Source organism: Lissotriton helveticus, chromosome 7 (genome assembly GCF_964261635.1).
Source record: "Lissotriton helveticus chromosome 7, aLisHel1.1, whole genome shotgun sequence".
NCBI lineage: Eukaryota > Metazoa > Chordata > Amphibia > Caudata > Salamandridae > Lissotriton > Lissotriton helveticus.
In genome coordinates this window covers 1,964,148,946-1,964,176,588 of record NC_136068.1, presented here as the reverse complement: position 1 = coordinate 1,964,176,588, position 27,643 = coordinate 1,964,148,946, and the positions used below count along the sequence as shown (strand labels likewise).

The 27,643-nt window shown below is 48.0% G+C and overlaps 1 protein-coding gene across 1 annotated transcript in view; it reads left to right on the top strand.

Annotated features, from left to right (window-relative positions):
* The window catches only part of LOC144770986 (putative cation-transporting ATPase 13A4), a 722,230-nt gene that overhangs the window by 279,246 nt on the left and 415,341 nt on the right, over positions 1-27,643 (top strand). The window contains exon 3 of the mRNA XM_078655855.1: positions 11,391-11,537. Coding sequence (XP_078511981.1) covers positions 11,391-11,537 — 147 coding nt within the window. The remainder of the gene's footprint in view (positions 1-11,390; positions 11,538-27,643) is intronic.

The window sequence follows — 27,643 nt, the reverse complement described above, 5'->3', positions numbered from 1 at the left end:
TGAGCATGAATTCCGTGTTGGCGCTAACCCTACTGCACAGTTTTGCAGACACGATTATTTATTTGAAAGGTTTTATATAGCGCTGGCTAGACCCGAAGGTTTCAGAGCGCTTTACATGAAGATCACAATTCGAATGCAAAACATGCATTTATCCCAAACTGAGACAAATGTTTTCAAGGAGACGACCTATCAGAATAACCTCAGCTACACAATAAGGCTACAGGCATCGATCTAGACTGGAAAGCATTGTCAAGCAGCAAATACACCTAAAGATATTCACCGTCCATTGACAGCAAGCGATTCCAAACAGGTCGGTTTTGCTTTGAGTGAACGGAGACAAAAAGCGCATCACGTGCACAAAATAACAAAACATCAAGTGAATGAGAAGAATTGAGAACGCAAGACGGAAGGGGGGCAGCCGGGGGGGTTCTGCGCCCCTTTAATTCTACGTGTCACTGCTGCGGCCTCAGATCTGATCTCAGGGTCATTTGTGCCGTTTCACGCACTCTTATCTCTGACAGGCCGCAGTGGATACTGCCTGTGCCAAAGTCGGAAGAGAGAGAGATTTACTCTCACCTCCTGCTAATGAGAGCAAAGTGACCACCGGGAGCGCATCCCTGAGCGCGAGTGTTCACTTGGAGCGCCTCGAAAGGAGGCTTATGGCGCTATGAACTCGTGCTGCTGCGAGCCCGCCACTTCTGTATCCTGCAAACACGCTCCGGCGCAACACGGTCCCAAATAAAGTATAAAGGCCGCCGCCGCCTCAACAATGGTGCCGCCTCGGGTGGACCGACCCCCCCCCGCCACCCCCTAGCTACGCCACTGTGTTGTGGGTGATGGACGCTTGCACTATCTGTCTGTAGTGTTTATGTTCTGCATGATGGAAGCTTGCAATGTTATCTTTACTGCACCTGTTTGTCTGTATTCTACCTGTTCCTGGTGATGGAAGCTCGCACCGTTGACCTGACCTTACCATAGTTGCTTAATCTCCACTACAGCGGCCCACCCGCTGCGGGATGCCTGGCTTTCACCCTGGGGATACCCAGTAGGGGTTATCTCACAGGGAAAAGCCAGGACGGGTTCCCAAGGCAAGCGCCTTGATGCCTTCGGGTGATAAGTGCGCTATATAAGTCGCAATACTGCATCTGTCTGTCTGCATTGTACCTGTTCCTGGTAATGAAAACTTGCACTGCAGGCTTTACTGCACCTGTCTGACTGCATTGTACATGTTTCGCATAATTAAAGCTTGCACTGCTGACTTTACTGCACCTGTCTCTCTGTTGTCTACCTGTTCCAGGTGATGGAAGCTTGCACTGTCGGTTTTTGTGCACCTGTCTGTCTGCAGTGAGCCTCTTCTGGGCGAGGGAAGCTTGCACTGCTTCTGTCTGTAATGAGCCTCTTCTGGGTGAGGGAAGCTTGCACTGTTTCTGTCTGCAGTGAGCCTCTTCTGGGCGAGGGAAGCTTGCACTGCTTCTGTCTGCAGTGAGCCTCTTCTGGGTGAGGGAAGCTTGCACTGCATCGGTCTGTAGTGAGCCTCTTCTGGGCGAGAGAAGCTTGCACTGTTTCTGTCTGCAGTGAGCCTCTTCTGGGTGAGGGAAGCTTGCACTGTTTCTGTCTGCAGTGAGCCTCGTCTGGGCGAGAGAAGCTTGCACTGTTTCTGTCTGCAGTGAGCCCCTTCTGGGCGAGGGAAGCTTGCACTGCTTCTGTCTGTAGTGAGCCTCTTCTGGGCGAGGGAAGCTTGCACTGCTTCTGTCTGTAATGAGCCTCTTCTGGGTGAGGGAAGCTTGCACTGTTTCTGTCTGCATTGAGCCTCTTCTGGGTGAGGGAAGCTTGCACTGCATCTGTCTGCAGTGAGCCTCTTCTGGGCGAGGGAAGCTTACACTGCTTCTGTCTGTAGTGAGCCTCTTCTGGGCGAGGGAGGCTTGCAATGTTTCTGTCTGCAGTGAGCCTCTTCTGGGCGAGGGAAGCTTGCCTGCTTCTGTCTGTAGTGAGTCTCTTCTCGGTGAGGGAAGCTTGCACTGCTTCTGTCTGTAGTGAGCCTCTTCTGGGCGAGGGAAGCTTGCACTGTTTCTGTCTGAAGTGAGCCTCTTCTGGGGAGGGAAGCTTGCACTGCTTCTGTCTGCAGTGAGCCTCTTCTGGGCGAGGGAAGCTTGCACTGTTTCTGTCTGCAGTGAGCCTCTTCTGGGTGAGGGAAGCTTGCACTGCTTCTGTCTGCAGTGAGCCTCTTCTGGGTGAGGGAAGCTTGCACTGTTTCTGTCTGTAGTGAGCCTCTTCTGGGCGAGAGAAGCTTGCACTGCTTCTGTCTGTAGTAAGCCTCTTCTGGGCGAGGGAAGCTTGCACTGTTTCTGTCTGAAATGAGCCTCTTCTGGGCGAGGGAAGCTTGCACTGCTTCTGTCTGAAGTGAGCCTCGTCTGGGTGAGGGAAGCTTGCACTGTTTCTGTCTGAAATGAGCCTCTTCTGGGTGAGGGAAGCTTGCACTGCTTCTGTCTGCAGTGAGCCTCTTCTGGGTGAGGGAAGCTTGCACTGTTTCTGTCGGTAGTGAGGCTCTTCTGGGCGAGGGAAGCTTGCACTGCTTCTGTCTGTAGTGAGCCTCTTCTGGGCGAGAGAAGCTTGCACTGTTTCTGTCTGTAGTGAGCCTCTTCTGGTCGAGGGAATCTTGCACTTCCTCTGTCTGAAGTGAACCGATTCTGAGTGACAGAAGCTTGGAGAGCCCCTTGGGGTCTACTTATTCTGAGCTTGAGGGACCTTGCAATGCAGCTCCCATGAGCCACTAATGTGTCTACCTTCTTCTAACTAAATCCAAAGCTATGCTACGGAGGGACAATAAAGGAACAATACATAGGTAAATAGCATTGTTTGACTGTGTTGGACTTGGCCCTTCTCCCCCAAACTTTTTCACTTTTTGCCCCCCTAATTTGAAATGTCTCCCCCATGGTAATAAACCTGTATAGGCCATGAGTGGTGTGAGACACCTTGTTAATAAGTAATGCCATGCAATGATGTGAGCTCTTTTCAATTCCCCCTTGTAAAATGGACCCTGGTGAAATGCTGTGTTTTTAAAATGGATGCCCAGGCTGTGCGTTGTGCCACCTGACTGCAGGAGGTTAGCAGTCTAGTCGTCAGGTACCCAGTCACACCTAGCTATTGGAGGGAAAGCCTGGCACCCAGGGTGCTTTACTCCTCCCCCTGAGCCAGTTTAGGCCAGTTTTGCCAATATTCTAGAAGGTTCTGGCACTGCCTTGGAGGAGGGTATTAGTAAGGGGGATGTGCCACCATGCAGAGAGACAGAGCTGGGACAGGAATGCGAGGGGACCTGCTGAGAGGGGATACCACCACTTGGGCCTGTGTGCTGGACTCCTGCACCCATCTAGGACCCCCCCACTGCCCCCAGGGCTTGTGAAGCCCCACTGCAGGAGTTCAAGGCTGCTGTGTGGGAGGAGGGCCACGCTGCAGTGGGGATGGTGAGAGCCTACCACCCTGCTTTGATGATGCCCCCACTACCTGTTGACCTGGCCCAGTAGTGCTACTCCTCTGTCCCCAGGGCCCCTGAGGAAGGAGGGCCCCCCGAGGTCCCGATAGCTGTGGGACCTTGCACCACGCCAGCGCTGCGTGAAGAAGCACCCTGAAAGGGAAGGAGTGCTGAGGACAGCCCCCCCCCAGGAGGTGAGGAGAGTTACCTGGAGACCCCTGGGCCTGCTGCTGGGACTGTCGCCCCCCCCCTTTTCGATGTGTGCCTGTCAAGCGCTATCCTCGTGAAGGAGTGTGCCCCTAAGGAACTGCTCTGTTGCTGAAGCGCTGCTGGCCCTTCAAGCGCCGTGGGCACCGAAAGCACTGTGCCCCTTGGAGCCCCAGGGCCCTGGAAGCTGTGTGGCCCGAGAGAGGAGCTGGGCGCCGTGAATAGCGCTGTGGGTGCATTCCCCACGTGTTTGCGCCCTTTTGCTGAGGAGATAGCGCCGCGGGAGCCTACCCCGCGTTTTGGCGCGCTTTTGGCGGTATAAATAATTAATGAAAGGGAGCCTACCACTCGTGGCTGCTGTCATCACTGCGGGCGCCGTGAAGTCTGTGGCGCTGCCGGTGGATTGCGCCTGGGACCCAGAATCACCGCCGCGGCCCGGCGCGATAGCGAGGAGCCCCCTGCTGCTGCCATTGTCGTCGCGGCGGCCCCCGGTACCAGGAGAGGGCCGCTGGAGTGAGGAGAGGGCTGCGCTAGGCCCTGAAGCTGACCGGGCCTGCATCACGTGACGGGGGAGACGCGACATCACTGGCCGTGCCCCCCAGCCCCCGCGTAGTGATTGGCTGCCACCCGGGTAGCCCGAGGAAGCCGGAAGAAGCCCGCCAGCGGTGTCGCGGGGCTCCCGTGGCAAGGAGGGAGCCCCGGGTGTGCGGAGGAGGCAGCCGAAGAGGCCTACTGAGGTCCAGGAGGGACCCGAGTGACGCCGCCGTGTGGAAGAGCGGAGCGCGGGAGCCTACGCCGCCTCCGCCGGTTAAGGAGTGCCCCGAGTGTTGCTGCGAGCCCCGCAGCTGGCTGCAGGAGCACGGAGGGGGATCCTCGAGGCGCATTGTCGGTGCCTACCCCCCTCCGCCTCGGAAGCCCGTGGAGAGCGACCGGAGCCAGGGCCACCCCGCCGGTCTGTGCCCCCGCTGGTAAGGTCACATTGGAGGCTCAAGAAGTCGCCTGGAGCCTCGTGCCCGCCATCAGAAGCCCCGGTTCCCAGGAGCAGGGGGAGGCCGGGGGGAATACCGGAAACGTGTTGTCTGTTGCGGGGCTTCCGTTGAGTGAGGGAGAGCCCCCGCGTGTTCCCGCACCGGAGCAGAGCCCTCCGGTGACTGCGGGAGAGAGAGGCCCTGCACTGCCGGTGAGTGGGGACTCGGCCGCATAGTGGGTTGGGGGGTGTGCTGGGGCACAGGGTCGGTGCCCGCCCCGTGGAGACTGTTGGTGGGGCCCCGTTGGCCTCAGTTGTGCTGGGATCATCCTCCGAACAGGGCCTGGACATTAGTTAGGCCCCTAGTGATGGACAGTTGGTAGAATTAATCCCTGGTAAGGGGAAGGGAAAGGAGCTGAAAGGTTGCTATCACAGAGTGTTACCTGAGCCCTAAGGAACTGGCTATCCGTGCATAATGACATGGTGATCCCTGGTTAAGGAAATGCTGATTAACTGCCTACAGTGAAGTGTGTTACTGAGGTCCATGCTGACAGCCTGATGTCCCATGTCATTTCCTTGTGCTCCCTGTTGACTGCGATCTATGCTATTGCAAGTTACCCTGTGTGTACCCTGTGTGTTTGCCAATCTGCATGTCTATGCCCCGGGGAGGGTTTGCCCTAAGCTGAGGTTCGTAGGCCTAAAGTTCTATGCCCCATGTGTTATTGTTTCCCCTAAGGTGTCCCTGGAAGAGTTCATGCCTCACAAGCTACGCCTGATGTTTATACCCACAGGGTTATTGTGGAGGAAGCCGTGCTGTTTTATTACAGGTGTTCCTGGCCCATGAGTTAGGGCCAAGCCTTATGTTAAAGCTGGGAGCTTAGGTTACTGCGCCCCTTGCCCAGGATTGGGTGTGTCCTGTTGCCAAGGTATACTAGCGTGTCATCCTATGCTGATGTTATGCCTACTGTTTTCCCTGACTACGGTTTATGCCCCCAGGTTCAATGTGAATTAGGCCAACAGGACACAACCAATCCTGGGCAGGGGGCGCAGTAACCTAAGCTCCCAGCTTTAACATAAGGCGTGGCCCTAACTCATGGGCCAGGAACACCTGTAATAAAACAGCACGGCTTCCTCCACAATAACCCTGTGGGTTTATTAAAGGTGTTCCATCCGTGGCTAAAGCTGTTGTGGCCACTGACATGTGCCCAGGGGTACCGGCCTACTGAGTCCAGGCGTGTCGTGCTTGCCTGCCTAATGTTTATCTTACCCGGATCTGCCCACAGGCCGACGCCTAGTGTTCTTCCCTCATCTGGACACTGCTGATAGTGTAAAGTTCATTCTTGCTCCATGAGATGGGTACGCCTATTTGATGAAATGTTTATGCCTCTGCCAGCTGTTAAGGCCAGGTGCCGCCTGTTTCTTTCCCCAGGAGATGCGGATGCAGGCCCTGCTGGGTATTCATGCTTGATGTTGTATTTGACCCTTACAGCTGATTTCTAGGTTGAGGCCAAGGATGAAGGCCTGAGTTTGCCCCGCGAGATCGCCCTGGGGCTTCATTAGTTTTTCTTTCTTTCCATCACATAGACTATCTAGGATTCATGCTACGACCGCACATTCTTTTTTTTTATTTCAGCCGTGGACTCATGTACTTAACCATTGTTCCCATTGTTCCCTTGTAAATAATCCCCCGGATTTACTTTGCTCTGGTGCCGGTTGGCGCCCTGTTGTGATTACCACTGTTTTTGTGCTTTACCTTCTCAGGTTGGAGAGAATACAGATCTTGCTCTTTTTCCAACTCGAACTGGTGTCATGTCTCTTTTGTGGTGTGCCTGGTGTGTCGTATGTGGGTACTGCGTGGATGTTTCACTTGTCCTCTGAAGCTTGGCCTGCCGGCTCTGTTCCATGCTACCCCCTGTAGAATTGGCAACCCCATTTCTGACAGACTGTATATCATAATATCACATATAAATATATCTTCCAACGTAAATATTATGTCCTAAATATTGTTTACAAAATCTTTCAAGTCAGTAACTCCTGAGGCGGAAGCCAGGAGTATTCGTTTTTTAGCCACTTACTCTGTACTTTGTTTGTACTTTGTTTTATTTTCAAAACTTCACGCAATATTTTAAAAACTGCACTGTTGCTCTCAGCTTACCTGATTCAGACGACTAGGAGCTGATCAGGGGACGCTGGGCAACACCGGTGACTGCCGCAGAAAACCGCCGCCATCTTGGAGGTAATCGGAGCAGGCAGCGGGCTAGTTGTTGGGCACAGTTAGGGATTAATGGACACCTTAGAGTGTACGCGCCAAAGGCAAGCCCGTCTGCGCCCGTCCGCGCCTGGCCCGGGCCCATGGCCAGGACCCCTGGCACTACAAAGAGAAAAAAAAAAAACAATCCACCTATGCAAAAACAGGCAAGTAAGACGGGGATTTATGAATATGACTCCGACTTTCTGAAGGCCCTTAATAATTCTCTAACACCCAATTGCGCCGGAGCCCTCACTATCACTGATCCTTTAACCCCTTCCATGCTGATGACGAGCTCAGCTCGTCATCAGCGTTACCTACCGTGTGCTGATGACGAGCTGAGCTCGTCATGTAACGCGGTAATTCGCAAATTGCCGCATACCGTGGGAAAAACGGCCGCACGCATGCGGTTAATCTGCACACATTGCGGATTTCACTTCACCCCTTATGATGACGTAAATGCATCACACGCTGGTAAACAAATAACCCCCGTTCCAAAGCATACACCATGACAAGCATAAACTGCCGCTTGCTCCCCAAACACAAAGCTAATATTTTTGACCTACTCTTGAATGACCGACCGGATGTGGTTTTCCTCACGGAAACCTGGCTCCATGAGAGCTCAGGGCCTGACATAGCAGGAGCCCTACCTTCCAATTATGCTATTGCAAGATGGATCGAACAAAAAGCATAGGGGGGGGATTGCGGTAATATTAAAAAAAAACTTCTGCTGCACTCTGGAGCAGCCACCTATTACTGCCTGCGAAGCTGCACTATTTAAACGTACTTTGTCCCCCAATTTCACTTATTCAGGAGTGCTAATATATCGACCCCCAGAGCACCTTGCTAACTGGATCCCCACTTTTATGGAAGAGATTTCATCTTTTGTTACAAAAAATTCCAATTTCACATTCTTAGGAGACATAAATCTACATCTGGAAGACTCTACCTGTAAAAATAGTACCAGACTTATCTCTGACATGGCTTTTCTAAGCCTCAAGCTACTAAATTCCGGTCCCACCCATATAGCCGGACATTCCTTAGATCCCATTTTCTCTAATCTAAATACAATCATCCGCTCCCCTGCTTACCAACTAGTCGGTCTGACCACTATCAGATAAACTTCACTCTGACCCCTCCATACGACAAGAATACCTCTAATAACGCCAAAGGAACAGGGGAAACACGGAGAAACTGGAAACAGTTAGACATCGACAAATGTAATGAATGTCTTGATGCCCATAAACCAATCCTAGAGCAAAAAGTTGCCCCCCTCGCTGAGACCGGTCATAACTGGATTCCAGAAGCCATTGACACCCGCCTCCCCACCATAAAATACAAAAGAACCGTCCATCGGTATAACGATTCTATAAAAATTTTAAAAACTAGCTGCAAGATCCTTGAAGGAAGGTGGAGGTGAGACTATGACCAATCCACCAAACAGGCCTATAAAACAGCTTTGAGCAAATATCACAAAGAATGTAAACAAGCTTGCGCCGCATTTGTGAATTTAACCATCTATAATGCGTCTAACTGTGCAAAAACATTGTTTAACACAGTAAAAGAACTTGCCGGCTCGGACACCTGAGCCAAACCACCAATATTGACCCAAACCAAATGCGAGGAATTAGCAGCCTTTTTTTTAAATAAAGTTGAAGGAATATATGAAGAGATTGTCTCACAAGAATATGTACATGATAGCTCAGCGAGCACCAATGCACCTATGCCAGTGACACCTCATCCCCCTGCTGTGCAACAATAGAGTCAAAGCGACGCGGACTACGTCCTAACTGACTGGCCCCGCCTTACAACGGAAAATGTGGATGCACTTCTGAAATCAATTAAATATGGATCACCGAAGGACCCACTTCCAGCCAACATTCTCAAACAACTAAATCACTCAGTGCTATCAGTCTTAACCCATGCATCGATTAAAGAGTCAGTGATTCCTCCCACATGGAAACACGCCATGATCCACCCACTATTAAAAACGCCAAATGCAGACCCTGCCGATACCAAAAACTATCGTTCCATATCATTGCTTCCGATTCTATCAAATATTTTAGAAAAACACATTCATATACATCTGACGCAATATGTAGCAACACATCACTTACTCCATCCCTCACAGTCAGGCTTCAGAGCTGGCTTCTCGACTGAAACCACCCTCCGAGGTGTTACGGAAGCTATCCGCCAGAATTTAGATAGAGGAGAAACGGTGGCTCTCATTCTTTTAGATTTGAGCGCCGCTTTTGACACCATCTCACACACTGTGCTCATAAACACACTGAGCGAAATAGGAATAGGCCGAGCAGCTCTCAAATGGATTCAAGCATTCCTTTCAAACACAACTTTTCAAGTTTTTCCCAGAACGCTTGCTCCAAAACGTACTCTTTTGCACATGGTGTACCACAAGGCTCCATCTTAAGCCCGCTACTATTCAATCTCTTCGTAAAACCTTTAGCGGAGCTGGCTGAAAAATCCGGGCTGTCAATCTACTCCTACGCAGATGACTCTCAAATCATGTTTTCACTATCTGCGCAAAACCCCAATGACATCTCCATACTCAAGACAGAACTAACTAACATAGCAGCCTGGATGCAATCTAACTTCCTAAAAGTGAACGGAGAAAAAACAGAGGTACTAATACTGGGAAAGCAAAAAAATCTTTGGCGCCTTCAACATTGGCCAGACAAAACGGGCACCCTTCCTACCCCCGCATCACAAGTGCCAAACCTAGGTGTACTCCTTGATGACACTTTGAATATGCATGGTGATTCAGTAAAAGTCGCGGCCACTTGTTCTTCCATCATCAAATGGCTGAGAAACATCTGTTGGATGCTACCAGAAACAACAAAAAAACTGCAGTCAATGCCTTAATTACCTCTCGGCTAGACTATGGAAACGTCCTCTATGTTGGCTCAAACGAGCAGATTATCCACAGGTTACCGATGGCCCAAAATGCGGCAGTCAGACTTTTATGCAAAGTACCAAAAAGAGAATCGATCTCCGCATTCCGACGTAAACAACACTCGCTAAACATTGAAAATCGAGTGAAATTTAAAACACTCACCTACATGCACAAAATTAAATCTGGAACAGCCCCCAACTACCTCTGCACTTTGGCCAAACCCTACACTCCATCCAGAAATCTAAGTTCAGCCTCCCACGGCCGTTTTTTGGTCCCTAAATACAAACTAACACGAATAGGAGGAAAACCCTTCACATATCCAGGGCCATCTTACTGGAATTCCCGCCCAGTCTCGCTTAGAAATTAAACAAGCTTCTCCAATGTCCGTACGTTGCTTAAAACCTGGCTGTTCGATAAATAAGATGCCCGGCTCCACCTTGACATGGCTTCTCTGTCTGCGCCGGGAAACCCTTTCTGGGTAGCTGTTGGGCAATATAAATTCTAATAATAATAATAATAATAATAATACAATGTATGTAGATGTTTTGTTATGAACAATGTGGGAATATTATGTAAATAATATTTAGGACGCTACATTTTTTCTCGATGATATTCCGGTTTCCAGACTCTGAGAGCGAAGGGTGAGCACTCTTCATAGCATGGTGACAGTGGTTCTTCAAAGATGTTTTTATTATGATCAGTGCAATGCTCAAGGTACGGTGCAACAGTACAGGTGAATTACCTTCCGCAGGCGATTATCCAATCGTAGTACGAAACCAGGCATTAACAGCGATCAATGCCCAATCACAGGGAACTCACATTGCATGTTACCACAAATGAAGTGTAAAAGAGGCACTAAAGAAAAGCAAGCAGAAGAGAGTAAGCCCATTATTCTACTTCCGGTAAGAAAACCCCTCCCCTCATCAACATCCCCACAACAATCGTGCGGGGGTGGGAAGGGCACAGGAGAGCGGCAAAGATGATTACATTGTTTTGCAACTGATTAGGGTTTCTCTGGTTCATATGGTGAGTAATGTGCACTAACAGCCTTTGCAACCAGTAGTACATTGTGGTGCTTGACTTTGCAAAGTGCGTTGAACACGCAGATTCCAGTAGACAGCGCCTGGAGGACAGTGCATGGTTAAATGAAATTTGCCCCGACTCCGAATGAAAAATCAGTGCAAACACTGTTTTTACCCAATTCAGATCTACCGCCGCACTTAGAATAAGGCTGGTCCTTGAGCACCAGAAATATTGTTGATTCAATTTACAGTGTTCACTACATTCTACAGCGGTTCCACATCACTATTTCAGTTTTAGTTTGTTTGTCCTTGAGAGCGGTAATGTCCTTATTCCAATGAACAGACTTTCAGGGGAAAAATGTAACTATAAGATAAGAACAGTCTTCCATGACTCTCTACAACTGGTCAAGTTCCCAGGGATCATAAATGTGTTTCTATGATAAGGTTCTCTTCCATCTTGTAGTCTAGAGACAGAAAGAGTAGAGTATTGTTCAACAGTTGTGAGTTGACTTCCTCCTCTGCTGTCCATGGACCATGGAATGACTCTCAGTGACATCTCTCTTTAGGACGATTTTAAAAGCTACTCCAAGAAGAAGGTGAGATGGATCTACCTGTCTGCTCTCCTGGGCCCTTCGAGCGGGAAGGAAGACCATCTGATTGCAGCTCTCGAGAACGACATCATCCACCGAGCCATCATGGATCCAGAGTACAAGGTAGAGACTTCGGTATCCTCACCGTCAGCAGTGTCACGGAGCCAGAGGGCTGTATGACATTACAACGCATGCTAATACATCGCAAGCCATTACATCGCGGTTTTTACAACGCAAGTCGTTACAACGACTTGCGTTGGAGTGACGCTGGACTTAGGAGTAGTATCATTTACTATTCCAGCTCCAGTCTACATACAGTAGGGAAGGTGTTGGATAGTAAATTATACTATTCCTTGTCCTAGAGCGCCATCCAGCGTAAGTCGTTGTAACGACTTCCGTTCTAAAAACTGCGATGTAACAACCGCATTGTAGGCGACGTTTCCCAGCCAGAGTACAAGGTAGAGCCTTCAGTATCCTCACCATCAGTGCTGTCACAGCAGCAGCTTTCTGGAGGGGGGGTTCTAGATTGTTGTCCATACTGAACGACTCATTACCAATGCCCCAATGACCCCAGATCGGGCACATACGGCAGCTTGCACTTGATACTGGATTACAATTTATATTCAAATTCCACACGTTCTCTCTGCACAAATCACTCCAGGTAAATCTTCTGGACATTTGTGCCGGGACAATACTGTGAATACTTCTTGTAGATCATGGAGGGTGAACTAGGAGGTTTTACATCGTTATCTAACCGGTGGAGCTTGTCATGTTGCGGTAATAAACACCTAATGCGGTATTACTATTAATTACAAAAGCGATATTACCACATTATTTGATCAAAAATCAAATCAAACAAGCTTATTAGATTACTTGAATAAGATAATCATAAAAGCACATTAAAATTTAAATGGAATTATCAGACCATAAAAATCCGTTAAAATACAATCGTAGCATGATTATAAAAAGTAGAGCCGATCACTGCGTTGTGCTCATTATACACTCACATCATAAGAGATTTTCTACATTTAAAAACATTCTTTACAAACACAGTAACAGATGCGATAACAAATTCTGGGGCATATTACCAACAACTAGCGATAATTTTTGTCTCTAACTTGTTTAGAGACAAAAATTATCACCGCACATCGGCGATTTTTATCGCAGATAAACCTTGCTATTAGCAAGGTTTATCGCAAATGCGATAAAAAACGCCCGCAATGCATGAATATCGCTGAAAAGTCAGCGATATTCATGCATTATCGAGCAAATGCTCTTAGCCATGTTATCCACCTCCCATTGGATAACATGGCTAAGAACTGCTCAGGGCAGGTGTTAGCTTTTGGAGATATTCGCGCTTAGCGCAAATATCTCCAAAAGTTGGTAATAGGAGATAGCGATGTTAGCGACTGTTTCCAGTCGCTAACATCTTGGCACGCCCACTTTGCATGTCATTAGTGATAAATATCACTGACATGCAAAGTGGGGCCCAAGATGGTCGCTATCTCCTGTTAGCTGTCGCTAACTGGTGTTAGCGACAGCTTGGTAATAGGGAGATAATTTTATCTCCGCTTTCTTGGCTTTTAAAGCCAAAAAAGCGGAGATAAAACCCCTTGATAATATAACCCTCTATTTCCAGGGATTGTAAAACCAGAATAGCGGGGCGACATTGTCTCAGACTGAACGTTTGAGGCACCGGAAGGATTCACCTCCACCTCTGTACAGACTACAATTTGGAAAAGAATAATACGTGCATGGTCGACTGTACAGATATATCGTCGCACGGGCCTTTACTCAGCAGTCTCGACTAATCATTTGGTTCTGAGAAATGAATAGATCAATGAATGGTGCCCAGTCTGAACCGTGTTAGCAGGAATCTATCACAGTCGCCAGGAGTCATCCTCAGGGGCGTAACACAGGCCCCCGCAGTCCACGCGGTGCGGGGGGGCCCCTAGCTCGAAGGGGTCCCCTCGGCACTGAACTCTGGCCGGGAGAGCTCCTGATTGAGTCCTGAGGGGGCCCCCCTAAGTACCGTGCAGGGAGGCCCCCTCACTTTTTGTTACGCCTTATGTATGACTGTATTTTAAAAGTTGTCAAAATGAGATGGTGCGCTTGAACTGTTACTTTTGTTAATTCGGTGCTACATCTTATTTCTTCCACAAAGCGCAAACAACTATTTTTTAAATATTTCCCTGGCAGAAAATGTATCGCTTTGGAGATAAACGTTGCTAATAGCACGTTATCTCAGCGATAATTTCCGGCGATGCTTCGTGATAAAAAATTTGTTGCTAAGCCTAGTTAGCGATAAATATCGCTAATCGTTGGTAATATGCCCCAAAGTCTTTAACGTACTCCAGCCACCTGATATGAATAGCCCCGTCTAACCCTCAGCTGTCACTCAGGATTTGGCGATTAAGTGTTGTCTTGTCCGAGGTCAAATCCGATGCCACAGGAGGACTGGCTGAATTCTTATAATATCAGCTAAGTATGGCATACCTAATTCTGTGTGACAAATGAAGGTAGAAGTACTATCTGTGATGGCCAGCAAGAACCTAAAAAAACTGTTTTTCAGAGATTTGTAAGGACTTAACATCGTCATAACCCCAAACACCCGTGTTTTAGGATTGCAACACATTTAGCCTTGCACATTTGTAACAGTTCTGCCAGCGGCCGCAGTTTACCTAGTTTCCTGCTTAAATTTGATTGGGAAGTTAGTGCCTTTGAAAATACCAGCCTCCTGGCCTTGACTGCCTGAGTCCAAGTCCCCATCCGGTTGAATAAAATTCCATGATAAGAAAAAGTTTTTGTGCATTCAATCCGCTTGGTGTCTAAAAAGAAAGCACTTCATTATCAATGTCTTCGAGGTGTTTATTGTAAGACCCAAATTAGACATAAAATTTGCAAAACTAGGAACTACCCTCTGAAGCCCTTGCGAGTGCCTGCCATAAGGACCGCGTTGTCCGCGTACATACGTGCAGGTACTGGACGTTTCCCTACTAACGGTCGGTCCTGGCACTCTTGCAACGAAACGGTTCCTAAGTCATTTATGTAAAGCGTACAAAGGAACGGAGCCAGGACACAACCTTGTCTCACTCCTCTCATTACATTAAATTGTTTTGTGCACTCCCTCCCGACCCCTTATATAGCCCCAGGTAAAGCTGCCTCAAGAAGGATATTAAGGAGTCGTCCACCCCTGTCCTCTCTAAAATCCTCCACAGTTTATCGTGGATAACGCAGTCCAGTGTCGCAGGTAAGTCCATGAAGGCCAGGAGTCGCCCGCCCCTTTTTGCCTTGATGTCTTTGCCTATCATGGTGTTTAAGTTCAGGCCTTGCTCCACTGTGCCCAGACCCTTACGAAAGCCATACTGTACATCAGTCCTGAAATCTGGTTAACAAGACTCGCCCTACAACTTTGACCGAGGAATCCAGCAACAAAGGTGGCCTGTAGCCTGCTGGAGGAAGACTGTCCCTTTATTTCCGACCGGAATGCACGCTCTCATTGTGAAGAGAAGAGGCGCAGTTCATTCCTGCACCACGTGGCAGGCACCTCAAGGGGCAGGGATCAACAGGGGGCACCGTATGTGCCCCCTCAGCAACCAAACGGAGCTGTGCCCCCAAAGTCGACTTCCGACAGCAGTACTGTGTCGGAAAGACCAACACAGAAAGGCTGTTGGAATCCGACATTGTAATTCCCTCGGGCAGAAAGAGTCGCCCTTGGGATCACTGAAGTCTTTCCGACTGTCGGACGGGCTCGCGGAGACCGTCGGAGGGCAGTCGGAATGAGCGATCGGAGTCTTTTCCGACTGAAACCATCCAAATGGGTCGGTTGGAAAGGAATCCGACCCGCTCCTTATGATGAGGTCGGAACAGCTCGGACTGACAGTCGGCGCCATTACTGACTGCGTCATAATCAGCCCCAAAATATGAGAAAAGAACAACTACATAAAAAAACGAAATTGACCAAAAAACACCACTCACCATAATTGGGTTGTTGTGAGTCCCTTTCACTCCTGGGAACCGCCTGTGCTAAAGATGGCTGTTCCCTGAGCGGCTGGCTGCCTGCTCTGCCTCTCTCATGCCTTTCAGGCAATGCCTGACCATCAATCAGATCTTGAATCAGACTCTGCCCCTTTCTGAAGAAAGGTGCTCACACACTGCCCGTCTCTTTGCAGCAAGGATGCTCTCGGCTCTACACCAGCGTGGACAGTGAGCGCCCCTGCCACATCTGTAAAGCAAGGCAGTCATAACTGAGATGGAGAGGGCCGAACACCTGTGGGCCCCAGTGCCACTGCACCTGCTGTACTGAATGAAAGGGTCTTTGATTGGACTTGTAAACATGTTGGCACTGGGTAAAATCTGATTACCTATTTTAAAAATGTGTTCTTTAAAAGCACTTGTTTATCCCTAAACACTAAGGGCAGATTTATGTCGGACTTGCGCCACGTTTACGCCGCCGTTGCGTCACGCAACGGTGCGGAAACGTGGCGCATCCCTGCGGCCTATTTACAACGTGACGCATCTATGGAGATGCGTCACGTTGTAAATGTAGACGTATTTGTAAATGTAGACGTATTTGTAAAGCGCACTGATACCCCGGCAAGCAGTGTGTCCTGGCGCTGTACTCATACCGCTAGGGAACCCATCCTGGCTTTTCCCCGTGAAATGTCCACTCCTGGGCATCCCCGGGGTGCAACCAGGCATCCCCAGCGCTGTAGGGGGCCGTTGTGGAGGTTAAGCAAGCTATTGCCCAGAGTTGCAGCGTGGGACTCATGCTCAGAGTAGGCACCGAGGCGAGAAATCAGGTCCGAGGAATTATGAGCCCAAGATCCGCCAAATCAGCCGAGATCAGCCGAGGCGGGATTTGAACCCTGGTCCCGGCCAGACCTCTGTACCAGGGACTGCCGCTCTAAGCAGTGAGCCACACTCCTCCACTGCGCCACATGAAACCTGCGTCAGGTTTCATGTGGGCGTTCTGTCGCAGGGTAGGCGTTCCCTCGTAGGAAAGCCCCGTAAAACTGACGCAGTGAAATCTACAAGATTTCACTGAGTCAAGTTCAAGAAGTCTTTATTCGATTAGTTCATCATAAAAGACATAAAATACAATAAATACATATAAAACAGTTAAAACTAGTATTAAATCATTGACAAGCTAATCAGCTTCTTGTACAAATATACACAACTTTACAAAGAGACTCATGTACAACCTTGAGTCAGCAGGTTACAGGATACTAGGCAATCACCATTTGGTTATTTTTGATGAGCCTACTTCTAAGCACCCAGGCCCACCCAAAAAATTTAGCAACCCCCACAACAATAAGGGGATCCAGGTTGGTTTTTAGCAATCTAGTTCCTTCCACCGCCAATCTGGTACCTAGATGTCTACATACCGGCTTTAGCCATTTGGCTCTAGGGGCAGAGTATAAAGGGCACACATACAAAAAATGGTTCAGGCTTTCCCCAATACCTTGACAATTAGGACAAAAACCCGATCTTTCTGTTCCCCACTTTTTAGTGAACTCCCCTATGGGAAGTGAACCGCATCTAAATTGGAAGAATAGTTTGCGGTCCAAGGGTTTAGTTATAGTGTCCCAGTACCCCTCTAACTTGGGTGTGTCCTTATGTACAATGAACAGTCCAGTAAGACTGCTCGGGTTCGTTTCCAAGTACATATTATGAGTCACCCATTCCCAATAGCATTTTTTGAGTTCCTTTTTGGAGGGGAAAATGGCTGACTCAGGCGAGGACCACAGATCGCCATAACCCAAAGCTAATAAGGTAGTCTTAAGGTCTCTAAACCATCCAATGTTTGAGGCACCAGAGCTATTTTTAACCTCCAAGCAGGCTTCTGCATAATGATGGAGTTCTGGCGTTGTCCACAGACGGCGCCAGAATGTCAGTGGACGGAGTCTTGCTTGGTCCTCCACCGAGTGACACCCTAAGTCGTAAAGAAGGGGGTTATAGGAGTCGACTGTGGCAGACCTGTGGACAATCTTAGGAATTTATTTTGGGCATGTTTTAGCGGATCCAAATTGCTACCACCCCATAGTTCCGCACCATACAGGACTGCTGAAAGAACCTTACCACCATAGATCTTAATGAGCGGGGACATTGGCCTCGTAAATGACCCTTTATGTTCCTTAATCAGTGCTCCGCCCAGCTGTTGATGTTTCATGGTCATGAGCTCGATCTGGTGGGTCCAACTCAGGGTGTCACTAAAGGTGACTCCCAGGTAGGTAAAATGCTTTGTTTGCTCCAGGGGGGTATCCCCCATGGAAACCCTGGCATTTATTTGTTTGCGCCCCCTTAAAACCATAAATTTGGTTTTGGACACGTTCACCTCCAGCTCATGATCGCTGCTGAAACTCTCGAACCTTGACAGTGCGTTCTGCAGACCCTGTCTGGTTCGTGAAATCAAGAGAGTGTCGTCAGCGAACATGAGCAGGGGGATTCTCATGCCAGCCAAACTTGGGGCATCCGTGGAAAAGTTGTCATAGTACTTGGTAACTCTATTAATATATAGAGAAAACAAGGTAGGTGCCAAAACACAACCTTGCCTGACACCTTTGGCCACTGGAAAATTCTCTGTCACCTCACCCGGTTTACCCCATCGCACAAAAGCAAATGTCCGTGCATGAAGGTTCACTATAAGACGCACCAAAAGGGGAGGCATGCCCATGTCTAGTAGGCAATTCCAAAGCCCGGCTCTCGGGACAAGGTCAAACGCAGACCGTAGATCCACGAAGGCCGCATATAGGTTGCCTTTGCCCAAGGTGACCATCTTCCAATGCAGAAGCATGAAACGAAATGCCTGATCCAGGGTGCTCACATGGGGTCTGAACCCAGCTTGGAGAGGAGTAAGAATGTTATATTCCTCTATCCAAGCCTGGACCCTTGACAGAACAAGACGGGTTATGATCTTCTGGACTGCGTCAATTAAACTGATCGGCCGGTAGTTCAAAGGAACCGACCGATCACCCTTCTTAAAGATAGGGAGTATTTCAGCGCCTGCCCAAGAATCAGGAACCCTGGCGCCCATAGCCAGCGCATTAATCAATCACACTAGGTACGGTACCCATAGGTCCTGATCTTGTTGGAATAAGTCCGCTGGGATACAGTCCGGACCGGGAGCTTTACCCCTAGGGATGGCATTCAAAACTGATTCTACTTCTTTGGCCGAGAACACAAGTGTATCAGAAGTTATTGGCCAACTAATGGGATCTTGTGTAGTGCCATAGCATCTAAATTGTTCCTCGAAGTGGGACACCCATTTCTGTTGTTCAATGGATGCGGGGCTTGGGCGGTCGTCCTGAGACTGACCCCACCTGAGAAGGTGCCAGAAATGCTGTAGGTTCCTTGAGCCACAGGCCTCGGCTAATAAGCTCCAGCGCTCGTCGTCCCATGCTGCTTTAGCCCGACGTTTGGCATCATTATACGCCTTCCTACTAGTTTTAATTAGGGCTGAGTTCTTTAATTTTAAGGCCTTAAACAAAGACGAATGGGACTCTCGACAAGCTTCGTTGTACCAGTTTGCGGGTTTCTTAACCTTCCCCCTACCCTTATTGACAACAAATTTAACAAACAGAGTTTTTAGGGACAAAAACAAGCTAGCGTGAATGTCTGTGATTTTTGAGTTAGTTAATTCCTGGTTATCACACTTATCAATTTCCATTAAGGAGTTTGATACCAGGGTTCTGATCTTTACGCGTGCTTCCACATCTACAGAAACCTTTGGCCAGCGCACCCTCCTCATATCATTTGATAGTACCACGGCCTCTTGTACAGGATTAGGCTGACGTTCAATCGGCCCTGCAAAACTAAAGTCCTTCAATTCCGCTATGAATGGTTCATGGTCGCTTTCTGGTCGTGGCTTAACTATCATGTCCAGAACTAAAGGCCACATTTTAATGTCAACTAGGATATAATCAATGCGACTGCTGTGTCTGCCATTAGAAAAAGTGTAGTTACCCAGCCTGTCAGAGATTACGTGTCCGTTTAGGGCACGCAGCCCCCAGTTCAGACCTTTGATGAATGTGGCTGCTTGGGACCACTTAGTGATCGGGGGTAGCTCAAGTTGAGGAATCCCCCAGGTCAGATCCTCTGCCTCAGTTAATAACCCATCCTCTTTGCTTAAAGGTTCAAAACAGGTATTAAGATCGCCCATAACAACCACATGACCAGTTAATTGAGTGGAACCCAGGAAATCATCCAAGCAAGTGAGGGTGGTCGACACTCGGCCACCCGCAATACCTCTTGCGTATACATTGATAAGCAGTATGTTCAGCCCTCTATTTGTTTTCATACTAATTATCAATATATCGGGGCAATCAATAGAGATTTCCTTAACAGATACACCTGCAACCTGGCGAACCCAAATAGTGAGGCCACCCATGGCCCTGCCTCTTTGGCCTCTAACTGCTAATTTGTTAAAGTTCAGGAAGCCTGGAAAATAAACTGATTGGGTCGCCCAGGTCTCCTGAAACGACCAGACATCACTTTGTCGAATAAAATCAGCCCAATCAGGAATACATATACAAGAATCAATTCCTGCGACGTTCCAACAACCCATGGTGGTGCCCTTTTCACATGCTTGATCACACATTTTTGTTACAGCTATTGGGTAGGGTTCGATAGACTGGAGAGACGATTCTACATGCCCACATGCATCTGTAACCAAACCTTCCATTAACAGACAAATTGACCCAGCCTGGGTAGTTGACCCAGGACTTGCGCCTACACTGATAACATCATTGGAAGACAGCGGGGTGGGTACCAAAACTGGTATATCTGGCTCTCCTGTATAAACAATACAGCCCTCCACAAATTGATGTAATTGGTCTTCTGGACTTTCGACCATATTTGAAAGGATACCCAGGTCATCTCCCACCCTCAAACACTCAGAGTTAGGTTCATCAACCCTTGTCGAAAGTGCTGGTCAATCATTAGTCGACAACCATGATAGTGGATCATATAGGTTTCTCAGAGGAATATTCCAAAGCTCTTTAGGCTGGGTAAACCTATTGGGATAAAGTTGTGCTGGGTAGAGACTTGGGGGCTGTTGGATCTGTGTAAAGGCAGATGTTGTAGGAACCAATGGGTACAGGGACTTATTGGGAAATGGCAGATCCAATAACACTGGAGGACCTCTGGGCTGGGTATTGATCTTAGCCCAACCCGGCGTTTGTGCGGGACAATTGTAGTCAGATTGAATGTAGGAACGATACTGCGCCTCAGGATTAAAATGGGGTCCATGGAAACTAGGTGTAAAATTGGTCCATTTAAGGAGGCTATTGGTATTTTTATTATTATTAGCAGGAGGTTGATCTGATGGATTGATCAGGGTCTCGGGATAAAAATAAGTGAGGTTCCTCGTAGAGATCCCTCCCTCATTACTTCCCACATACCAATCGGAGAGATGGGATACTACTTTATGGTCCCTAAAATTAATAATTACTATGTCCCCCTCTATATCCTTAGGGCGAACCCCTACCCACCGACATCTTCTGACCGTAACAATATCCCCATTAAGATGAGAAGGAAGGGGTCTATTTGTTTTCAGCCAAAAGATGACTTTGTTTTTTAAACTTTCGTTATTTTCCCTATCCCCTTCCGCAACTGGTGGCACACCCGTCATAACAATAACATAATTCGTGGAATCCGGGGGCAAATCTACATTTTTCTTATGAGGAAGAGGTCTATTGATTTTATCAGTGGAATTAGCGATTTTACCCATCCCATTCCTTGTCTGTGGCACTACTCCCTTAGCAGGTGGTTTGTTGGCTACCACCCTAGGATTTGCTTTGGCAGTCGTGGCCGCTGTCCGGGGTTTAGCAGCCAGGGCCAAAGCTTTGTTTGTTGTAGTGGCAGTGTTGGCTACACTTTTAGTGTGTTTGCTAATAGAACTAGATATATTGCCAACACCCTGGGATGAACCAGGAGGTTTGTTGGGTGGACCCTTGACCTTGTCCAGGCTAGAGGAGTGTGAAGGCTCAATGGACGCCAGCAGGCGGTCCAGTTTGTCACCCATTATCCTAACACGCTCCAGCACAGGTAGCATATATGATTTAATAAGCTTCTCTATGTTAACAAAGGTCACCTCATTAACCCCTTCGCTAGCTAACTCAGGGGTTACCAAATCCTGTATATCTGAAAGCAGTGGCACTACATTAGGTGGAAACACTAACTCAGTGTTTGGTTTGGATAGGGTTAGTGAGGGTGGCTGGGCACTTTGACCTTTCCTTTTTACCCCACCTTTTCTCCTTCTTTTCCTCGGTGGGGAATGCACAACCCTCTTGGCCTCGTCAGGCTTGGATCTAGAGTTACATATACTCTTTGGTGGTGTACTCTCGCCTGGATCTATACAAACAAGTGAAAGGTTGGGCAACATAGTGCAAGGATCCGAATCAGTAATGTTAATAGAAGGGATGTTTGTTTCAACTAAACTAGAGTGATCAACCGGCAGGCAATCTAAGTGGCCTCTGCTGGTAGCACTCACACAGGGCGGAGAAATAATTGGAAACCTAAATATTCTAGGGGTTTGATTAATGTCAGTAGCATCGGCCTCAATAGAGCTCAACCCTTGGGCAGCCATATCATGGGTAGAATTAGAAGCTGTCTGTGATGGCAGTGAGATTTTCTTTAACTGCTCAATCGATCGTCGACGCTCTGCTCTTCTCTCTGCTAGGAGTAGGTCCATATCTACCTCCTTAGTAGATTTTTTAAAGAATTTATTTAATGGACCAAGGACAGAAATGCCTACACCTGGGGGAGCAGAATGACTCATAGCAAAAACGGACCGGTAAAACTTTCACAACCCAATAATACAAGCTTAATATACTACTAATAGAAAACAATGAGGTGATCAGAGACACAGAACGCCAAAACAAGATGAAAAAGACCTGGCCCAGCCCGGCCTCCTTTGGCCCCTGACGGCCACAGACGGTCCCGCCCTTGTCCCGGGCTTCTCCCGGGACGCTCCCGCACGCTCCCGCTTAGCGGGTACAGGCCTTCCCTTAAATTGGTTGTCCGTAGGATTGCAGGCGGGGCGAGGTGGCCAGGGAGAGCAGCCAGGTGACGGGAGGCGCGGTCAGCAGAGGCTTCTGGTCAACGAAGTCCTGCCCCGCACGCTCGCAGCCCTGGACCTACCCACGCTGCACAAACAGGCTCCCCTGTGGCTCCGGTGCGCAGCGGGACCCGCGAAGCGGGTTCCGCAAGTAGTGGCAGAAAGAAGGGGTCCAACAAAGTCCTCGACCCTCGACAGGCAGTCGGCAGCAAAAACAAAAATTTCCAACGACGTGCAGTCCTCACGGTCTTTTTAAGGTTGCAGGCGGGGCGTGGTGGCCAGGGAGAGCAGCCAGGTGACGGGAGGCGCGGTCAGCAGAGGCTTCTGGTCAACGAAGTCCTGCCCCGCACGCTCGCAGCCCTGGACCTACCCACGCTGCACAAACAGGCTCCCCTGTGGCTCCGGTGCGCAGCGGGACCCGCGAAGCGGGTTCCGCAAGTAGTGGCAGAAAGAAGGGGTCCAACAAAGTCCTCGACCCTCGACAGGCAGTCGGCAGCAAAAACAAAAATTTCCAACGACGTGCAGTCCTCACGGTCTTTTTAAGGTTGCAGGCGGGGCGTGGTGGCCAGGGAGAGCAGCCAGGTGACGGGAGGCGCGGTCAGCAGAGGCTTCTGGTCAACGAAGTCCTGCCCCGCATGCTCGCAGCCCTGGACCTACCCACGCTGCACAAACAGGCTCCCCTGTGGCTCCGGTGCGCAGCGGGACCCGCGAAGCGGGTTCCGCAAGTAGTGGCAGAAAGAAGGGGTCCAACAAAGTCCTCGACCCTCGACAGGCAGTCGGCAGCAAAAACAAAAATTTCCAACGACGTGCAGTCCTCACGGTCTTTTTAAGGTTGCAGGCGGGGCGTGGTGGCCAGGGAGAGCAGCCAGGTGACGGGAGGCGCGGTCAGCAGAGGCTTCTGGTCAACGAAGTCCTGCCCCGCACGCTCGCATCCCTGGACCTACCCACGCTGCACAAACAGGCTCCCCTGTGGCTCCGGTGCGCAGCGGGACCCGCGAAGCGGGTTCCGCAAGTAGTGGCAGAAAGAAGGGGTCCAACAAAGTCCTCGACCCTCGACAGGCAGTCGGCAGCAAAAACAAAAATTTCCCTGAGTCAGTTTTACGACGCTGCTGGGTCAAATCCTTACGCCTGCTTGAAGCAGGCGTAAGGAGTGACGCACCACGTTATGTATGGGTGGCCTCTTTACATTGCAGGAGTTGTGTCGCACTTGCGACGCTACTCCAGCAATGCGCCGCCCGTACACCACAAGATGCGTCACGCATCTGCCCTTCCTTGCACCATGGTGCGCCGCATTGTAAATGCGGCGCATCTGTGGTGCCGCAAGGAGGGAATTGCGTGACGCATCAGTTCTGGCGCATCCCTGCTGATTTGCAGAGATGCGCCAGAACTCATAAATCTGCCCCTAAATCATTTTGTGGGAGCCTGTGTTAAACTCAGGGAAACTGGAAGTATGTGTTTCGGTAGCCCTGGTCTGTCTGCATAATTATGCTTTTCTGCATTTTCCACATAATCTGTCCTCTGCTGCAGGAACTAAACATTTCAGCAAAACATATTGTTTCTAACTCAAATGGAGAAAAAGTTGCTAAACGCGTGGCAACATGGATTTTTCATAAGTGAAAGAGTACATTTCACGCTGACACGACTCTCATCATAATAATGAACATGTAGCAAATAGAAATGATTCAAATGTGAATTTTAAGGAAAACCCATTAATTTGCTTGTTAATTAAAGGGAAATTCTGATTATGAGCAGTAGTTGTATATCTACTTACATACCTGGTTCTGTACGTCTAAGCTATTTTATATTGTGTAGTATCTTTTTATTAATTCTACAAGGACAAGATCTGTTAGAGGAATATGATGTTGATCTGGATTTCCCTTTCAATTAATTATCTGAAATTAAGAGTCAGCATCATCTTAATAAAGAAAATAGACCTATTACACTACTTACTTAACCCTTTAATAACCCTTTAAAAATACTAATGGAAGGGGGGTCTTAAGCTGTCGGAGGCCCTACAAGACCTAGCGACAGGGAAGGCGGCGGGCCCAATGGCTTGTCCCTTGAGTTTTATAGATGGGTATCTGAAGAAACTTCCCCACTTCTTTTGGATTTGTTTAATGGGATCATAAATACGGGCCTAATTCCAGAATCATGGATGAGCACTAACATCGTAGTGTTTCATAAAAAGGGCAAGCCCAACGAAAATCCTGGCTCATATTGGCCCATATCCCTGATAAATGCGGATAATAAATTATATGCTAAGATCTTAGCTACCCGCTTGGGGCGGATCATCGGGGGCCTGGTTTCTCCCTTGCAGCATGGCTTTATCCCCAGCAGGGGAACTACAGACCACATCAGACGGGCCATCACGCTGTTTGATATCCATGCTTCCGGGGAGGAGGGGGTCGCAATGATCCTCCTCGATGCGGAGAAAGCTTTCGACCGCGTCAGGTGGGATTTCCTGTGGGGTGTGCTAGAGGAAAGGGGGTTTGGGCTAAGATTCCGGAAGACTATTCAGGCAATGTATTCTACTCCAGTTGCCAAGATCCAAATGATGGGTGAGAGCTCAGAGAAGATCTATATCACAAGGGGGAGGAGACAGGGGTGCCCATGCTCACCCATCTTATTCGCGTTATATATAGATCCTCTAATACACCAGATAATGAACAACACTGTAATTAAACTGGTAGTCACAAAGGGATTTCAAACACAAATCCTGGCATATGCCGACAATCTGGCCGTCATTACCACCGATCCTGACGCGGCTATGCGGGAAGTGGTGGGTATTACGTGTCTATTTGGGAGACAGTCAGGGTATTGCGTAAATGAGGGGAAAACCCAGGTGCTGTGCTCTAAGAATATAATTAAATCAGACTCTAGATTAGTTGACTCGGTGGTGTATCTGGGGATAACAATTAATGCACAGCCGGAGCATATCATCAGAGATAATTGTATCCCTCTTATGAAAACAATGGAGGTGCATCTAAAAAGGATGGATGCATTGCACCTCTCAATATTAGGGCGTGCTAATGTTATCAAAATGACCATGTTCCCTAAAATACTATATACATTTCGTGCAATTCCCTTTAAAATAGAGGAAAAAATTATTAAAGAAATAGAAGCCATTTTTATGAACTTTCTGTGGCAATATGGAAAGGTGAGAAGATCTATCAAATATATGTCTTTGCCACAGGAAAGGGGAGGCTTGGGTTTGCCGAACCTCAGATATTATCATTGGTCTTGTCTCCTCACGCAGATGGCTATATTATTTGACCCCGTGGGAAACAGTGCAAATATTTCTAATAAACAAGATGGTATTCCCTCTATTATTGAGCTGGTGTTAGGTAGTGAGGCAAGTGGGGTATTATTAAGGAGAACGGAAAGAAGATATAGTAAAAAGTCAAGATATAAAATACTGGAAGGGATATGAGGGGTCTGGGTGACAGTCCAGAAAGTTCTGGGAATACCTAGATATAACCCCCATACTCCACTTTGATATTCTGGTCTCTTCCCTACTCTATGTAACGACGGGTGTTGGAGACACTGGGAGCGACAGGGTATCGTGACACTGGGGCAAATCATGGTAAGAGACGAGTGCAGATCTTTAGAAGATCTGAAACAGAGGTATTCCCTCCAGGGTAGCCAAGATTACAAATACGCTCAGGTGGTCAATACAATTAAATCAAAGAGACCTCGCATCACTCTAGAAAAAAGGTGCAGCATTTTGGATTATTTGAATGGAGGAAGCAGAAGAATAAAGGGAGTATACAGGCTATTTATGGAGGGATCCCAGGATGATATGGGTAAAACAGAGACAGCCTGGGCCTCCAAATTGGAGGATCTGGGCACCGACCTTGACAGAGCTCTTTTAATGGATAAAAGATTTTTACGTTCTTCTAATTTAAGAGCTCAACATTCCAAAACATTATTTAATTTATACCATACCCCTTCCAAGCTATTCAATTCAATTCAATAGAGACTTTATTTCAGTTTTGATTCAAACCATAAAAGCACATATGCAACAAAGCAGTTTAAAAATTCAATAAATATAAAAATAAACGGTAAAGTGCAGAAAATTCAGTCAGTTATTTACATACAATAAGTAAATTCAAGAGAGAAATAAATCAACAAAAAGAACCATCACTGATACAAACAGTTTCTCAACCTTATACACAGCTTTAAAAATTCAGTGACTTGAAGAATGCTGTCCTTATGCAGAAGTTGTAGGTACATAAGGGCTGGTCTGATCTGATTGAAATTAAGTTTTTTTAAAAGAACAACCAGATAGCGTTTGCGTGGGTAATCATAAAATCTGCATAAAAATATAAAATGCAGCATATCCTGTGGAGACTTTCCGTCGCAGCCACAGGGTGCAGCAAATTTATTAAAAATGTAACTTTTTAGTCTTATCAGCAGATGATGGTACAGATTTAACCTAAACCTTGTTAGCAAGAACTTCTCATGTTAGGTCAATGAGCCACTCAAATATGGCTCCATTGATTCACATGATTTTAGCATAACAGATTTTCTTACAGTTGGTTTTAGAAGCTCCACACCATACCTTTGCATACTCCTATCCATAAGGAAAGCCGCTTTAATTGCCTCCACATCCCCTTTTACAATCCTGCTCGGATGTTCAAACAAATCCAAGCGACCGAGCCTGGAGAAACTAGATTTCAAGTAATTTAACCATGGGGTACCCATTGCCTTGTCCTGGGACAAAAAGTCCTTCATGATCAAATGAGTCAATGGGATGTCCACATTTAGCCACAAATTTAGCCAACATGTCAGCGGGCGTAAAGAAAAAATGTCGCTTATGTATTTGCCCCCAACTCTTCATGTACTACAAAGTTAGAAGTTCCAACTGGGACACACAAGAGGCGCATCATGAAAAAATAAAAAAATTCCCCCACGACATAACCCCACAGTTCACTGCCATAAACAGCAGTAGCCACTGATTTCGCATTGTAAAGTTTCATCATGGCACTGGTAGGTCTTTTTCCCTAGTTTTGCCGCAAAATTAAAAATAGAGGCGTTCACCCTGGCCAATTCACCTTCCAAGCTATATGACTGGGGCAAGAGGGCGGATAATAACTGCCCTAGATGCTCTAAAGGTCCAGCTGATATTATCCATATGTTTTATCACTGTGAGAAACTTGAAGTAATCAAA